This window comes from Antechinus flavipes, chromosome 4 (assembly GCF_016432865.1).
Source record: "Antechinus flavipes isolate AdamAnt ecotype Samford, QLD, Australia chromosome 4, AdamAnt_v2, whole genome shotgun sequence".
Lineage (NCBI taxonomy): Eukaryota > Metazoa > Chordata > Mammalia > Dasyuromorphia > Dasyuridae > Antechinus > Antechinus flavipes.
The window spans coordinates 102,172,497-102,191,552 of NC_067401.1; the positions used below are offsets into that span (position 1 = coordinate 102,172,497).

The window sequence follows — 19,056 nt, forward strand, 5'->3', positions numbered from 1 at the left end:
CTTTCTAACCATTTTTTGTCATTCTTGGAAAGTCTAGCACTGCTACCCAATTTTCATTTTTAGAAGCATTTGATATTTTGTTATATAGTTTATATATTTCTGTATGTGTATAGGTATAGGTAAATTGAATACAATTTAAAAAGATATAGATTGTAAATGTGATGAAAACAATCCATGGGCAATCGAGTCTTTTTACCATTGATATGGACTTCAGTTTCTGTTAGCATAGGACTTCTTATTTTTTATTTGATGTAGACTGTTAAAATTTTTCATCGGATCCAAAATAAAAATGCAGCTTATACAGGTTGGAATAGAGTTGTCCTACTTGCTTCATGTTATGTATCTATAAATTCATCAATATGAATACCCCTTCAATGAATGCAAACAGCAACTGCTTCTTTGCCTTTAAAGATGATCTTCATGAATTGATATGGCTGCAAAAGATACCACCTAGTGGCCAGTTTTCTTTTTTTTTTTTTTTTTTTTTTAATTTTATTTATTTATTTATTTTTATTATAGCTTTTTATTTACAAGATATATACATCGGTAATTTTTCAGCATTGACAATTGCAAAACCTTTTGTTCCAATTTTTCCCTTCCTTCACCCTTCACCCCCTCCCCCAGATGGCAGGTAGACCAATACATTTTAAATATGTTAAAGTATATGTTAAATACAATATATGTATACATATCCATACAGTTATTTTGTTATAGTGGCCAGTTTTCTAGTGATGAATCTTCAAACTTGGCTAGGCTGCTTTTTGAATGTCAGTTAAACAGTCCTTTCCCAGACTTAAACTTAACAAGAATTTCTATGATGTTTAGGAAAAAAGAAAAAAAAATCTATATGTTTTTTTAAAAAAAACCTTTATAATAGTTCTCTTTGTGATGGCAAAAGAAACTGGGAATTGCAGGGATGCCCATAATTTGGGGAACTGCTGAACAAGTTGTTTTATATGATTGTACTATAATAATTGATGAACTTGATGATCTTAGAAAAACATGGATAGAGTTATACAAAATAATGAAAAATGAAATGATCAGAACCAAGAGAATGCTGTGTACGGTAATACCAATATTGTTATAATAACAACTTTGAGTGAATAAGTCATTTCAACTATAATAAACCTAAATTAACTACAAAGGACATATGAAGGAAGATGCTGTCTGCATCCATTGAAAAAGCCAATAGATAGAAATATGTATAGAATGATTTTACCTTCGTACACATAAACACATATATACACATATGCTTTTGTCTAACGGTAGCCATCTCAAGGACAAGGAAGGAAAAAGGGGGAAAAAGAAATTTACGTGATCATTTTATTATATACTTAAAAGGAACAGCAAGTTGAAAATAGTAAATTTGCAATTTCATGAGCAATCATCTATTTTATTATACTGTGTTATATAAATTCTTGTTTTGTTTCATAAATTAAAAATAAAATAAATAAAACATTTTAAAACAAGCATTTGGCTTGATAAGATCCATTAGAATTTATGTTCTATTAGCATAACTTTTATAGGCCAACGTCACTTTTATGCAATGATGAGAAAGATTTGCTTATTTAAACTTGAAAACAGTTGTCTTTAAATTTCATTTGTGGACTTTCAATCATATATAAATTTGACCTATTAAAATTTAAAAGTGTATATATGTTTAATGAAAGCTCCATGTGTTTCTCTCTGTTATATGTGATTGTATTTAGCATTTAAAAGGTTCAGGCAATTTGAGCAATGACTGGGCTTGGTAATAGCAGGAAGTCTCCTATAGTCATTTACATCTTTGTAAGAGAAAAAGAAATTCAACAGAAACCTGGCATCTGTGTGAGATGTAATGTCATCCCTGGCATTCTTGGTGGGGTATGAAAGAAGTATTTCAAGAGTGCCTTATCTTTAGAGAACAATGGTAGTTTGTGCATCTCAGGATTTTGTAAAAAGGGATTCATACATCTGGCAAAGAGTTGGGCTAAGTGACTACTAACTTTTCTTCCAGTACTCTGCATCTTCACAGAATATAGTTAGGAATCAGGCAGATAGCTGTCCATTTCTACAAAGGAAAACCCTAAAACAAAAAATTATAAAAATAAAAATAGCAGGGAAAAATAAAGGTGTATTAAAATATCTTATTAATTTAATAATCAACATACCAGTTTTTTTTTTTTAACTTATTTCCCAGAGGCAGTTTGTGGCTCAGTGGATAGAGCATTGGATCTGTAGTCAGGAAGAATTGAGTTCAGATTTGACCACACACTTATTAGTTATATGACCCTGGACAATTCACTTAACTTTTACTTGCCTCAGTTTCTTCAACTGTAAAATAATAATGTGTTGTAATTATGTGGGTAGATAGTATCTACTTCACAGAGCTATGGTGAAGATCAATAAGGTAATATTTGTGGGGGGGAAAACTTGGCAAATTGTGGGTATTATATAAATGCCTGTTTCTTTCTCCTCCTCTTCCCCCATTGCTTTACATGTTAATATTTAAAGAATTTTTTTTTAAAGGGAGATTGTATTTTTCCTTAGGAAGCTAGCCCATAGTCTTCAAGATGGACCCTTCAAAAGTCTTATTCATCTTTCATCACTTTCAAATAAAACTCATATTCTTTTGAGCATTTTATTTTTCTTTATTCTTTTTTACTCTCCTAGCAGAAAGTAGGCTGGGTAATCAGTCTAACAGTTCAATAATGAATGTACAAAGTTAGACAAGGATTCACTGATATGCAGAACTTTGCCCTAATTGTTTTGTGATATTTTAATGTTTCTAGGGAATACAGAAGATCTGACCATAGTGCTGGAATGTGCACGCTTGGTAGAAAGAATGTACAGCCACATAGCAGCAAAGTCTGAAGACTTTACAATGTTTTCTTCTTTCATGGTAGCCCAGTATGTGAATGAACTGCAAAAGGTAAGACCAGATAGCCAACCAGAGATTTCTTCTATGGTCTTCCATTGGATTCATTTGCAGAGCACAAGAAACTGAACCAGAACCTTGATTTTCAAAAGAGTAACAAGAATAACTGTTATTTATAGAATACTTTAAGGTTTGCAAAGTGCTTACAACAGTCTTATGAAGTTGCTTGTCATTGTTTGTCCTTTGTTTTCTATTATCTGTTCACACTTCCATTCCCTTCTTTACTTTTTGCTCATCTCTCCACTGGCAGCATTCCATCATTAAGCCTGTATTCAAAATTTCACTATTTAAGAAACATGACAATTTTATTTGAGTTCAAAACTCTGACTCAAGGAGATATCTATATATATTTTACTTTATGATTTATATAGATTGAACATAATAGTAAGAGAGCATATAGTAGCTTCAAGTCATCAGGCCTAGGGGAACTGTATCTGAGAGTACGAGAAGGGTTAGCAGGTGAGATTGCTAAGTCACAGTCATTGATCTTTGAAAAGTCATAGAAAGTGGAAGAGATGTTATAGGGTTGGAGAAAGGTAGATATGCCATCTAAAAAAAAAATAAAAGATTAGTATTTCAAATTAAATGCCAGTAAACTTGACTTCTAGTCCTGGCAAAATATTAGAATGTATTTTTCAAGTGAAGTGATAGATGATAAACATCTAGAAAAGGAAATGATGATCATAAAGAGTTAATAGAATTTCACCAAGAATAGATCATTCCAGACTGACTCATTTCCTTTTTGGACACTTTTAATACATCAGAAATGTTGTGGATTTTTATAGTGTATTTGACACAAGCTGTTCTGCTATTCTTCTGGTTCAAATGGGAAGATAAAGGCTAGATAGCAGTATAACAAGGTGGATTTGAAACTGCAAAATGAATATATACTCAAAGAGTAGTTATTAATGGTTTAATGTCCAACATGGAAGGAGGTATCTAGTGAAGTTGCAAAGGGATCTGTGTTTGGGCCTGTGCTATTTAATATGCTAATAACTTGGATAAAGGTATTGATGGAATCCTTATTAAATCTACAAATTACAAAAAACAGGAGCAGAATCACTAAGAGATCTTGATTGGCTAGAATTTTAAGTCAGATATAATAAGATAAAATTTAATAGAGATAATTGTAAATCCTTATATTTAGTTTCCAAAAATCAACTTCACAGGTACATAATGAGGAGATGTGATTAGATAGTAGTTTGTCTGAAAAAGATTTGAATGGTGTTGGTTCAGTATGGGGCAACATTGTGATATTATGTGATAACCAAAAAAACTGAAGTGATTTTCAAATGCATTAAGAAAGGGATAACATGGTATAGTGAATAGAGGATTAAATTTGAAATTACAAACCATTCCTTGTCAGTTACTATGTACCCATTTTCTGAGCATCATTTTCTTTATCTGTAAAATATGGGTAACAGTTCATACATTATTTGCCTCCCAAGGTTGTGCTGAGAAATGTGCTTTGCAAAACTTTAAATAAATATATAAATGGAAATGGATCATTATCATCATCATCATTATTTTTATTTCTGGCTGGGCAGATTATAGAAGACTTGATCTCATCTGGGTCTTGAAGGAAAGATAGGACTTGATGAGATGCAACTAGGAGACAGGAATGAGGAAAGGACATTTTTGCCGATTAAAAATTATTTATTATTAGTATTATTGTTTTTGCTTTTTTCATTTTATTGCCTTTTTTTTTTTTTTGCTTTGTATCACCTTGAGTTCAGAATTTATTCTTTTCCCTCAGTTAGACACGTTTTGAAGCAAGAACAAAATAAACTAGCCCATTAACTTTTCCCCCCCATTTTTGAGGCGCTTGGGATTAAATGACTTGCTCAGGGTCATATAGTTAGGAACTCTTAAGTATCTGAGGCCAGATTTGAACTCAGGTCCTCCCAACTCCAGGCTTGGTGCTCTATCCATTGCATCATCTAGCTGCCCCAGTCTATTAACCTTGAATTATATACCCAGAGCCTCTTTCTTCTTTATACACTGGAGGGAAATACCTTTTCTCATCTCCAGACTTGTGAATGAGCATTTATTCTAGGCAAAGGGAAGAATATGGGCAAAAGTATGGATAGAGGCAGGAAACCTCAAGATATACTGTAATTAACCAAACAATTTATCTTGTATAAGACACTGAGTCTATTAAGGGAGATGGTGGGAGAAAATGCTGAAAAGGTGGATTAGAATATTTAAGCTTAAGCTAACATCTTGACTGTTAATAGAAAAGGTAATGACAAATTTTCACCAAATTTCTTTTCTCATATTCTATCATGATTTGGAAGTGACCCTATGTTTTCCAGTGCTTTGCCAACAAAGCATAGATCTGAAAGGTTGTACCACTTTGTAAAGGCTTCAGGTTCTTTGAGTCCTAATGAGAGAGTCTTTCTGCTATCTGAGGACTAGACAAACTTATTATGGAATTTATCATCATCAGATTGGCTATTAGATGATAGATTTCTTTGCTATGTCAAGCCATGAAATAGATAAGAATTAAATATATTTCTTCTGGCTCAATGAGTTCTTTTTTGCTTCCTTGATGAGGTGAAATGTTAGAAAGGGAGGAGGTGAAATGTTAGAAAATATATTGATGCTGGTGGACTGTGTATAAATATTAATTCAGCTGTTGCTATTCTATATATGAATTTTGTCCAACAATCTAATTAACCAGATTCATATTGACAACTTAACTTTAAATGAGTAGTAATAGTGATAATATTAGCTAACATTTATATTGCCATTCATGGGTTTTATTAAAGCACTTTACATATATTATCTCATTTTATTCTTAGAACAACCTATGAAACTGGAAAAAAAATTGCAGCTAAGTAGAAAAAGATGGTTTATAGGCTCTTTTTTGGAGAAGTGAATAAACAAGTTGCTACAGTTAGTTTCATCACATACTTAAAGAAAACAAATGTTATTTCTTGGGATGTCATGATAGCAATTGTAGCTTTTGTGCCATCATCGATATTTTTTTAATTGAAGGTTTTTATTTTTAAAACATATGCAAAGATAATTTTTCAATATTGACCCTTGAAAAACCTTGTGTTCCAATTTTTCTTCCCTTTCCCTTTCCCCTCCCCCTCCCCTAGATGGCATGTAATCCAGTATATGTTAAACATGGTAAAAATATATGTCAAATCCAATATAGGCATACATATTTATACAATTATTTTGCTGCACAAGAAAAATCAGATCAAAAAGTAAAAAAAATGAGAAAGAAAATATAATTCAAGGAAACCACAACAAAAAGAGTAAAAATGTTATGTTATGATCCACACAAATTCCCATAGTACTCTCTCTGGGTGTAAATGGCTCTCATCATCACAAGATCATTGGAACTGGCATCAATCATCTCATTGTTGAAAAGAGCCATGTCCATCAGAGTTGATCATTGTATAATCTTGTTGCCGTGTACAATGATTTTGTGGCTTTACTCACTTCACTTAGCATCAGTTCATGTAAATCTCTTCCGGCCTCTTTGAAATCATCCTGCTGATCGTTTCTTATAGAACAATAATATTCCATAATATTCATATACCATAACTTATTGAGCCATTCCCCATCTGATGGGTATCCACTCAGTTTTCAGTTTCTTGCTACTACAAAAAGGGCTGCCACAAACATTTTTTGTGCTATCAACTAGCACATAGTTAAAAGTAATATACATACGTTGCTTTGTATCACCTTGAGTCAGAATTTCTTTTCCCTCAGTTAGACACATTTTGTAGCAAGAACAAAATAAACTAGCCCATTAACTTTCCCCCCCCCATTTTTGAGGTACTTGTACATAGATAAAAGAATTAGAGAAATTTTTTATCAAAAACTCATTTTTATTTCTTTTCTTTCTTATTTTTTTTCTGTGAGGCAATTGGGGTTAAGTGATTCGCTCAGGGTCACATAGCTAAGAAGTGTTAAGTATCTGAGACCAGATTTGAACTGGTCAGAGCTGGTGCTCTGTTCACTGTGCCATTTAGCTAAATTTAGCCCCTCATTTAGATTTCTAAACCAAGTCAATATATACTTAGCTTTTATACATTGTGAAGATGGACACAAGGGAGGAGGTGAAATGTTAGAAAATATATTTCAAAATTGAGAAATGAAAGAAACCTAAGTTTTAGAAATGATTTATGAACTTTTTCATCAGGGAGAGGCAGAGGACCCAGTACATTGTAATCTCAAACAACATGACAATAAATAAAATTGTTGTAATAGAGAAGTCATTTGAGAAGTCACTTCAACAAGCATTGATTTTAAATGCTTGCTATGTGCCAAGTACTATCCTAAATGCTTTGAATATAAATGTTAACAGAAGGAAAGGTGGTCCCTGCCTTCAAGTACCTTGCATTTTAATGGATGAAAATAATATAAAAGGACACTGAAAAACTGGAGGGATAGTATCTGGCAAAGTCTTGAGAGTCAGGGGAGGAGTTGGGAGAGAAATGGCCGATTTGAACATCCTTTTCAAAAAGGAGGTTTTTAGAGAAATCATTCAGAGGGAGAGAAGCCAACAGTCAGAAGGTGCATTCAGTTGTGAAGTCCAAGTTAGAGTGAACTTACAGACTGAAGAGGTTTGTTTGGCATGATAGAGGAAGTCTGGAGATTCAGGACCACTCTCAGAGAGGAATGAAGAGGATCAACTGTCAGCTTATGAGGTGGCTTTAAACAAGATGTTGACTGAAAGATGTGAAATGGACAATGTTCCTGATTATCACTATTTGTTGTGACCTATAATTGCTTAACAATTGCCATAAGAAAGTGAAAAGATCTCAGGAAATGCATTTAGCTAGCACACACTCGATATTTATCAAGCCAAAGGCAACTGCAGTTTAGAATATAAGTTTATTTACAAATTATTACAATTACAAATATTATGTGATTAAAGAGTATGAGTAGTATCAACTCAAAAATAGTAAAAGTAGTGGAAGAGAAAAAAAGATATAGATAATTTGTCTGAAGGACCTGATTAACCATTCTTAAAGCATTTTTAGAGGAAAGTAGAAGGAAGGTTACAAATAGATGTTAAATTGAACTGATCTGCCATTGATTATGAGGTGATCTTTTTAAATCATCAAAAAATGAGACCCACCATATTTATACCTTTCATTATTAATGTGCAATGTGAGGAAATGGAACTAATGTCAGATAATGTGGCTGTATCTGACTAGATATTTGGGGTTTAAAATTTTTTTATGCATACATATTTCTACAATTATCTTGCTGTACAAGAAAAATCAGATCAAACAGGAAAAAGAGAAAGAAAATAAAATGCCAGCAAGCAATAGCAAAAAGATGAAAATGCTATATTGTGAACCACACTCAGTTCCTACACTCTTCTTCTCTGGGTGTAGATGGCTCTCTTCATCATAAGATCTGACTAAATATTTGGAAAAAAAAAAGAAATCTCTGCTACCAATCACAATTTTGAAGATTTTCAGGAATCACTTTTAGATGTCACAAAAGGGAAAATTCTAAGAGGCTAGAAAAGATTGTATAGACTGTATTGTTATTAAAAAAAAAATCTGAAAAGACATTAACTATGATCTTCCCATAATTTCATTTTATTGCCAGCAAATATTAGAATAATATCTTTAAATGTTAAGAGTATCTTAGATGAAAGTATGAGATGGGAACAGGTTTTTTAAAGACGATTTTCTGTAGTGATTTATATTTTCACAGTCCCAGTAAAGAAGAGAGGTATAGAGAGTTATGAAAAGTATAGAGAGGAAAAGATCCAACAGTGTTTATTGTTGATTATAAAGAAACATTTAATGAATTCAGTAGAGCAAAACTTAACTCTAAAGCCTTTCTTCCAATGATATATCTGCTTTATTTATGCAAAAAGTCATGAAATTGCAGGATAGATACAATCAGAATCAGTCAATAAATATTTACTAAGCTCCTACTCTGTTCCAGACACTGTGCTAAGCATTGGGGATTCAGAAAAAGGCATAAGCTGATTCTTGCTTTTAAGGAGCTCACAGTCTAATGGAATAAGGAACCATGTTTAAAGAAAAGGGTGCTTTTTCTTTCTAAAAAAGGGTGAGGATGGCAAGAAAAAGGTTGATATCATTTTGCAGATTGATGTAACCTCTGGAGATGACGTCTAGGAAGGTAGCTGGGTAGGAAATGTTGATAATTTCAACAAATGATGATAAATGTTTCTTTAATAATTCTTTATTTGTATCCAGCAAGACATAAAGTGTGAAAACATATTCATTAAAGATATTCTTCTCAGCAAGTGGGGAAGTGAAGAAGGGAGGGAGAAAATTTGGAACTTAGAATTTTTTTTAAAAAGTGTTAAAATTGTCTTTTGTGTAATTGGGGAGAAAATAAAATATTACTTAAAAGTAAAAAAAGAAAATATGGAAATTGGTTCAGGGATCACAAAGAAAAGACAGGGATCACAAAAAAAGAATGGATTAATGTACTGTATATATTTTTAAAAATTAGAAAGCCACAAATAAGTCTAAAATAAGCACAAGAGATGTTGAAAATTAGAAGGGAAATAGACAAACTGGGAAAAAAGCCCATAGAAATGATAAATAATATTAGTTTTTTGAAAGAACTAATAAAATTGATAATCCCTTTACTAATTCGACTAAAAAGAAAAGACCAGAAAATCAAATCAATAAAATAGCAATTTGAGCAACATAAACTCATAGCAAAACCAGAAGAAATAAAACAAATAATCAGAACATATTATGCATAGTTAAATGCTAACAAAGGAAATAGAGCAATACTCTATTGCTCAAAAAAGGAAATAGCTAATTATAAGGGAACTACCAAAGAAAAAAGCTTCTGATCCTCATAGATTCATGAGAGAATTGTCATTTTTTTTTTCCAGAGGCATTTGTGGTTAAGTAAATTGCACAGGGTCACATAACTAGGAAGTGTTACGTGTCTGAGGCTAGATTTGAATTCAGATCCTCCTGACTTCAGGGCTGATGACTTTATCCACTACACCACCTAGCTGCCCTCTGTCAAGTCTTTAAAGAATAGTTTGTACCTGTATTTCAGAAATTATTTTCAAAATTTGAAAAAGGAAGACCTTTACCAGTGGAATCATTTTATGAGACAAATATAGTCCTAATACCTCACCCCGGCAAAAATACAATTCAGGAAGAAAACCACAGGCCAATATACTTGAAGAACAATTCCTCAAAAATTTTAGACAGAAATCTAAGTAAATGCCCATTGATTAGGAGATGACTAAACACACTGTGGGAGACTATTAATAAGCTGTAAGAAATGTGTGAGATGAATACAGTGACGCATGGAAAGATCTGAACTGATACAAAGTGAAGGAAACAGAACCAAGAAAACACTATGTAACTACAACAACATAAATGGAAAGAGCAATGACATACATCAAATGATCAAAAATAAATTAACAAAATTATAAAGATCAAGGAGAACTGGAATCAAAGTATGAGAAGATATCCCCAACATATCCCTTCCTGGTAATGGGAGTTCCATAAGTGTTACACATTGCACATATTTTCAGACTTCTTCAATGTCTTGACTTTACTCCCTAGATATCTTTGTTATATGAGATTGTCTGTCTTGGAAGTGGCGGACAAAGGACACATGGGATATTTTGGTGATGAAAGAAACAGAAAATATCAATAAAAACTTGTTTTAAAGATATTTAACTTCTGCCTAATCCCCAACTTTTTGGCTACCTATATAGCTCCCCAAAGAAGGTGACTCTAGTATGAATGTTTGAACTAGGTTTGAGGGGAATTGAAATGGCACCTGTAGATGATGAAACTATATTTTTTCAGTCTTATAAAATAGGGAAATATGGCAGTAGCACAAAGCAATTTTTAAAAATTATTATTTCCATGATATCTGTGGCTATAATAAAGTTTACCAAAAATTATTTTTCAGCATTTATTTAGCCCTAAATATTTTTTAAGTACTTGAGTCATTAATCCTCAAGCATCTTTTATGAGGAAAGCTACTAATTTTTCTTTCTTTTTTTATAGATGATGAAACCTAGTTACCTTAGATAATTTAATGAAGAAAAGCAAAATTTTGAATTTCTGAGTTGCTAACTTTTATTCTGGGATATATTTTGCATGAGAAGCCTATGATTTCTTGGCCTCATTCTTCATTTCTGACTTACACTCCTCAATTTGTTATCTAGGCTGCCAGAATGCCTTGGGAGTTATCAAAGCCTTCTGGCTCCCAGACCCCCTTGGCAGCACATTTCACATTTGGGCTTTAATTTGTTGTTTAATTTAGTAATGAAGAAAATTCCATATGCATTAGAGTCTTCTCCTTGAGAACCATAAATCTTTCCAGATGAATGTTGCTATATATGTAGACCATAAAACATTTATAAGTGTAATTAAAAACAAGACAGCAGTTGCAGCTGTTAAATCTTTCCCTTAATTTTCCTTTAAATTTTTTTTGGGGGGTGGAAAGTTGGTAGGGGTGAGAGAATCAATCAGTACTCTGCTCAGTCCTGAGAAGTAGCAATGCATGACATACAGAATATTAAAATTTTAATGATCCTTCCATGCAGTAATGTTGGCAAGATAGTGAAATTATTGCCACTTTCAACTCCTTTCCCTCTAGTTCAACTTTATAGCTTCTGGTATAGATTATTAGTCTACAGAATAAATAATTTATATAGTTCTTTTAATCTAAGAATTTCTAAGCAATTTATGCATTTTTCATTACTTAGCCAGTGATTCAACAACAATTCAAACCAATTTTTAAAGAAACTACTCTGTGCAAGGCACTCACCTGCATTCTAGTTATGCAAAGGTGAAAAATGACAGAAAATCTTTTCTAATTCTGAAGCAAAATTTCAGACCTTTTTCTTTTTTATCAGCTCTACTTACTTTTTGGCTTGGGCTGCTACAGAGGTAATCATTCACTTGAACCTCTGTGTGATGTAGTGAAAAGAATACCACTAGAAGCCCAGAGTTTTAACTAAGGGCATGTCACTTATCGAGCACAACAATTCTTACATTGCCTATTATCAGGATCAAGTGAGATAATGTATGTAAAAGCACTTTTTAAAAAGTTCTATTCATTATTTCATGTTCAAGTGAAAGTTGGCAGAGAAATGAAAAATGGTAAACGGAGACCAGTATGTGTTAGCTTCCTGGTGTTTATGATTAGACTGCATCTCTAATCCAGGCTGTATCTCTTGTCTCATCCCTAGATCGGGGATTCAGACAGTTTTAGACATAATTGAGATCAAGTTAGGTATGGCTTCCTGTTGCTTCTAATTTATAATTTCTAGGGCAGATTAAGCAGTCTGGAGATATGTTTTTAGCTATGACCAGATGTCAACATAAGATTTCCCTTAATGCATGTTTTTCAATTTAATTTAATCAACATTATTTTATTTTTTGTAATTGCCCCTATCCTTTGGTTTAGAATTCATCTCCTATCTGTAACTATGAAGATAAGTGGTCTGCTTCTCTTCTAACTTTTTTTTTAATGAAATGTAGCATTATGTGGTTAAGTTTTGTCCAAGTTCTAAACATGTCCTTGCTATAGATTTCCAATCACTAGGGGTTAAAATTTCAAAAGCCAAATTCTCTAGTACCATCTTAACATAAGATGATAAAGCCCCATAAAGAATGCAACCCTTTTTCAGATCTTTGATAATTTCTAGATCAAAAGGAGTGTATCTTCTCCTGGCTTGACGTGAAGAATCAAATTCTTCAATCACAGGGTATATTTTTATTCTTAAATCAGATATATCCTGACAAAACTTGTTGTGACTTTCGGAGTATAGTGAACTCCGTAGAATACAAGACCAATGAAATAGTCAAACTGGAGTTCATATACCAATCACTTTTGACCAACTAGCAGGTAAAGGTCAGTATGCAGACACTTCAGTACAGATTAATTACCCTTTGATACCATATGAGCAAATTGCTGCTACTGCCGCTGTCAAAGCATGGAGCACCCTCCCAGGAAGACAAGATATAGGGGAAGCTTTCACAAAAATAGAGCAAGCAGTAATACGAACTATTGGTAAAAATGCAGCAACAGCAATAATGATAAAACATCTTGCTTAGAGAAAATGCTAATAAGGTTTGTAGAAGAATTATATGGGGACTACACAAGGATGATCATAAGACGCTGTGCCACAGTGGGTACAAATGCCTTTTATACCCAGGTCATGATGCAGAACATGGGAAGACCCTGTCTTCCCAGGGTCCCTTGTGGCAAGGGACTCCCAGAGAGACTCATCAGTGCTTTCAATGTGGTAAAGTAGGGCATCTGAAAGCTCAATATTGGCATAGAGATAGAGTGAGAAGACAGGGTGTGAGAACAAGACCCCAAATTCCAGGTCCAAAATGCAACAAAGTCTTCCACTGGGCCTCAGAATGTAGACTGATTCAGGGAAACTAGAAGTGGGGCCCAGCTCCAGGGCCTGAAGCAAAAAAAAAAGGTGGGGCATGATAGCAGCTGAGGTTACACCCAGAAAGTCTTTAGAAGTTCAGTACTCTCATATGATCAATCAACCAAAAAGCAATCTGATAGAATAAAGGGATTATAACTCAGGAGAATACAAGCTTTATAACCCGACAGAGCAGAAGTGTCCAGTGCGAGCAGCTCCAAGATAATCGCCAGGTAATGTGGAAAGATCCAGAAAGTGGTGAATGGAAGGGAGCAGATAGGTTAACTGCTTGGGGGAAAGGGTTTGCTTATCTCTCTACAGACGGAGAAGGGTGCCAACGAGCCGTATTCGCCTTATCCATTGGAGACAAAAAAAGAGAAAAACCTTGAAACAAAGAAGAAAACTCAAGAAACATCGGGTGGTTCCATCTCTGACTACCTGTGCCACTGAAAAAACAGGGCTGTTAACCCATTGTAATATGGCAATTGACTCATGGACATCAAAAATTGTTGATAAGACTATTACAGAACTTCAAAACCCACAGGAATCATTGGATTCTCTGAGACATGATAAGACTTTTGGAGGATTAAATCAGTCATACTGAGTCTTAAGTATACCTTTTCAGAGTTCCTGCCCTTTACACTTTCTGATCTGATCTGAATTCATTTATAGCTGTTGCAATATTCTGGGCATTAATGCTTGTCAGCACTTATCCACAAATAGGAGCAGCTTGACATAACCAGCCATAGGCCAACAGAAGAGCCCCTCTTATATTTGAACTCTATACTGGGCACCTCTCTCATACATCTCTCACACAGTGGCAAACAACTTTGTTGAGTATAAATACAAGAATAATGGATTGAGCATTTATTTGAAATCAGAAAGACCTAGATTTAAATCCTGTCTCAGGCACTGACTAGCTTTGTGACTCTTAGCAAGGCATTTGACTTCTTTTCAGTCCAGGTTCCTTATCTGTAAAATGGGGATAATAATTTCATTTACCTCATAGAATTGTTCTGAGGGCTAAAGGACATAATATTTATACAGCATTTTGCAAATTTGTCAACGGTCAATAAAGCACTTTATTTTATAAAGCACTAACTATATCCTAGACCCTGTGCTAAGTGCTGCAAATACAAATACTAATAAAAGGAAATATAGTCTCTCCCTTCAAGGAGCTTATAATCCAATGGGAGAAGACACATAAAGGAAACTTAAAATGTATTTATGGGGAGCAGGGGAAAAGTACCTGACTTGAGAGCATAAAAGAGAAGTCTAAAAGCAGTGTACCCATGGGAAATGGGGAAAAGACTGCTCATCTGCCTTTTCCTTAAGTGGAGAACTTGAAGTCAATAGCCCTTCTTTTTACCTGGGGGGTCCAGTCTGAGGGGAGGAGGATTAAGGAAGAGGTGTGAGTACTAAAACCAATTCAGTCTTACAGGACAATGAGATTTTCTAAGGATAAATTTTCTGAGGAAGACATGATGAAGTTAAAAAAAGAAAAAAGAAAAAAAGCCCCAAAGTAGTATAGCTGATGGGAAAAAAGGAAAATAATAGCTAGCAATTGTTTTATGCTTCATTTGATATTAACTTTGAGTTATTAATGATGAAAGTTTCTTCTATTATTTAAAGTAGTCTTGTTTGAATTTATTAACATATGCATGGGAAATATTTTATTCAAGGAGTCCTTTAAAAGAAGATAGTGTTTTACATTACCTAATGATTTTTTAAAAAAATTTTGCTCATACTGATGAGGTTTAGATTTTGGGGTTCCCTTTAATAGGGAACTAAATGATAAATCTAGACTTAGGGAATCAAAATGAGGTTAGGGTTAAATGATAAAGTATAGCGACAGGTTATGTACACATAAACTACATTTAAGTGTAGTGAATCCCTACACTTTTTTGGGATTCAGCACAAGGGTAGGGAGTTTTGGGGAACTCCCTTCTGGCAGTGCAAAGATTCTCTGTAAAGGAATTTACAGACCCGAAAGCTTATATTGATAAAAGAGGTTTATTATAGGGAATGTTAGAAAATCTGACAGAGAGGCATAAAGTCTGGTTAGGGAAATAGGTGAGGATAAAGAGAGGATGGCACTGGAAAAGAATATTATTTCAGTGGGCAGAGGCACCTTGGCAGCATAGCATGGCATGTTTGGAACCTCTGCAAAGAGAGGATTTTAGATTGGCACTTTTATAATAGGAACTTTGGCTACAATCTGAAGGGAGCTAGTGGGTGGAGTTCTACAAGATGAGTTTCAACTTGGGTTGGAATTTGAATAGAATTTAATGAGTTTAATGAACCAACCCCACCTAGATAACAGAATGAAACTGTCTTGTTTGCTTTCCCTCGGGCAGGGTCCCTCACTAAGGCAGAGTTGAAGAAGATTTTCTCCTTCAAGGAATTTTAGAGTTTCGGTGTCCCTTCTTCAATACCATAGTGGGATGTTGTGTTCTTCACCCTTTTTAGTCACACAACTGAAAGCCAATTATAGAAGATAATTCACAATTATTTAAAATGTTTTTGCCCACCTAAGTTCCACAGTTTTTGCCCTGTTTACTTTAATTGAGAGTCAGATTTGGGATTTTGGACTGGAATAATGATCCTCTTCTGACTTTTCTTAAATTTCTTTAGATCTTTCTTAGTTAGAGTGGTTGGGTATGGTGGTAGGTGGAGACTAGACTTCTGCCTCTCACTTTGCCTTCTTGACTGTTCTGTAAGTCTAGGACTGTAATGTCAAAGAGTTCAGATGTGGCCCCATTGTCAGTAATAAAGAAAATAGTTTGTTATAGAAATCTTGGATTTTTAAAATTTCTCATCTGTTATTTTCCTACTTTCATCCTTAACTGTTTATATTATAATCAGATTTAACTAGCTTTCCTTTTCAGCCACTTACCAGTTCTCATTCTGTTGTGATAATTTTACAGATGAATATATATTCTAAACTAGTATTACTCTTTACTGCTATATATCTGTCAAGATAAGCATTTGCTAACTGCAGCACTTTCTATGCTCTTTTTGTCTGATAACTGGTGATTTAAGCTTCCTTAGGAAATAATGACAGTCTGTTTTGATGTCTATTTCATTGTCCTTTTTTTTTTTTTTTTTTTTTTTTGGTATCAATAGCTTGTTTATATTATAGGACATATTGAAACTGTTAAAATTGTTTTTCATAGCTTCTTGTTTTTATTCTAGTTTGGTAATGATTTTGACCTTTGTTCTAACAAATCGATTATCTTACTTCACACAGAAATTTCATCAGGAACTAGTTGCTTCCTATATAAGATGTAGCTTTTCAGATGGTATTTGGGGCTTAATTTTGTGCAGCACTTCTCTTTTCTTGGAAAAAATCACATTCACTATATGTAGGTGTACAATATTCACATAATCTATAAACCTTTGTTACTTACTTTTCTTTATCCTGCAACATGTTTTCCAATTTTTTTTTCACTGTCCTCTTTGTCCTCCTTTGTATTGTAGCCACCAAGTATAAAAACATATGTTGATTTACTTTGGAGGGTCTTTATGAGTAGTTCATAGAACTTCTTTAATTCTTAATCCTGCATAAGATATATGTATCTAAGCTATAATTATCTTTGTGGTGGTCCTTTTGTTCATCATGGATGTTGCAGTTCAAAATGTTGCAGTTCAAAATGACTAAATGCTCTATGATATGGCTTTTAAAAAAATTTACCCAAAAACACCAAATAAGGTCAATTCTACTAGTGTCCTTATTTTCACTTCTCCAGCATGAATCTGTATGTGTTATCTTCCTATTTAACTTCATCTGTCCTTTTGTCTTCTGATTTCATTTGTGGCATAAAATGTCATTGATATAATAAGTTCATTCCTTTTGTAGTAGACTAAGTCATTTTACTAGGCTTATAAATTACAATGCTCTATTTAAAGAATTTCAGGGGCCTGTTTCTGAGCTTGTATTTTCACAGTGGAACCAAAAAAGTAACTTTCATTTTGAATCAGAGCACATCCCCTCTCAGCCTGGTGTGTACATACCAAACAGTCCTTGGATTATTAAGTACTACTCAAATCAGCAATTACACATTGCAGTTTATTATTGCATTTATTATTTTCTAGTACATTTATTATTTTGTATTATTGTTTATTAAATTGTACCACAGTTGACTGAAAGAGTACAACTTATGTGGTGATTGGCAAAGTGGAAAACTTTAGATGAGTGTGCTTCTGGCTGTTAGAAATTATGATAATTTTTGCCACTGGTGAATATTTAAAAATCATTTTGTGATCTCAGTTCAATTCCTCTGAAAATTAATTCCACATGGTTATTCTGTTGTACTTTTAAAACTCAGTCTAAATTTACAAAACCCCCTTAAAAACGTTAAAAAACTTAAAAACGATAAGCTGTATGCAAAGCTATACTTGGGGTTTTATTGTCTTTAGTAGTGGGAAGATATTGTTTTTCTTTTAAAATATAGATTTATTTTGCGTTGACTTTTCCCAGTTTTCTATTTTGAAAAATAAGGAGTTTTTCTCTTTTTTAGATGACTCTGTATCCAGCTGTGAAGAATCTCCTGAAGGAGGGGATTTATCTTATACTGGACCTCTGCATTGAACGGGACATCCATTTCCTAAGGACCTCATTACAACCTGGTGTGAGAGAAGTCTTTAAAGAACTATACAATGACTATACCAAATATCACAAGAATAAAAACAGAGGGGAAGAAAAATACACTGCTTAATGCATTTTTGTAATAGGCTTACAAAACTGCTATTATTGATAATTTAAAATTGTATTGGAATTCTAAATTCAGGTACATCTTCTAATTTTATAATTTAAATGAATTAATGGAAAATCTCATTAATTTTATATATTATATTTTACTGTGTGTATATATATATGTATGTTATTTTTGTATTATATTTTTTTATGTCAGTTTTACTACTAATCCTAACACTAGGATTTCTGGAAATAGAATATGAAACATTGTTATCTCAATAAAAAAATATTCCATACACTCAATCTCATTTTCCCATGTGATTTTTGAGTGAGGTTTATTTTTTCTCTTGTGAGAATTTTCTCACAACCTCTCTTGTTATCTATCAGGAAGCATCTTTGTGGCTACTCTTGGCATTATGTGTTGTCCAAGCCTTGGGGCCTTTAGCTGATGTCAAGGAGGAAAAATAATTCTTTGTATTTGAGGAGTTTATCTTTGGGGACTATTCTTGCTCTGACTATGTCCACTGAATGGGAAACCTGGAGAGCTGCGCATCTGTATTCTTGTTGAATGTTAGCATTTAGTGAAATGCTTAACTTTTTTTTTGTCTTTTTGATCCAGTTTTTCCTAAGATCATGATTAGTGCCATAAGCATCATAAACTGATGCCAGCTTATGTCTGGCTTAAAAGACAATGATAATTGGGATATTTTGGAATGGGGCTTTCCCTGGACACTTGTCTTGCTCCTTCTTCCTCTCCTCTTCTCTCTCTCTCTCTCTGTCTCTCTCCCAGACTGGAACATTATTAATGATAGACTTGGTCAAGGCTAGGAAATAGGGTCAAACAGAAATAGGGTCAAAAACAGAAAAATCCCTCTTTTTTATGAGCATTTCTTGAGCATTGTGGTGTATTTTGTTGCATGTTTCTCCTTTTTCTTAGTCTTCAGCAAGCATTTAGTAAGCATTAGTATGGTCTGGGCACTTGCAATACAAAGACAAAAATGAGATGGAGCCTGCCTTCAAAGATCTTATGTTAAGGAACAGTAAATGTGTATA

General features: G+C 33.6%; 1 protein-coding gene across 1 annotated transcript in view; it reads left to right on the forward strand.

Annotated features, from left to right (window-relative positions):
* URB2 (URB2 ribosome biogenesis homolog) overlaps window positions 1-18,306 on the forward strand; it is a 46,457-nt gene extending 28,151 nt beyond the window's left edge. The window contains exons 10-11 of the mRNA XM_051996573.1: window positions 2,772-2,911; window positions 17,828-18,306. Coding sequence (XP_051852533.1) covers window positions 2,772-2,911; window positions 17,828-18,025 — 338 coding nt within the window. The 3' untranslated portion in view covers window positions 18,026-18,306. The remainder of the gene's footprint in view (window positions 1-2,771; window positions 2,912-17,827) is intronic.
* The last annotated feature ends 750 nt before the right edge of the window (window positions 18,307-19,056 follow it).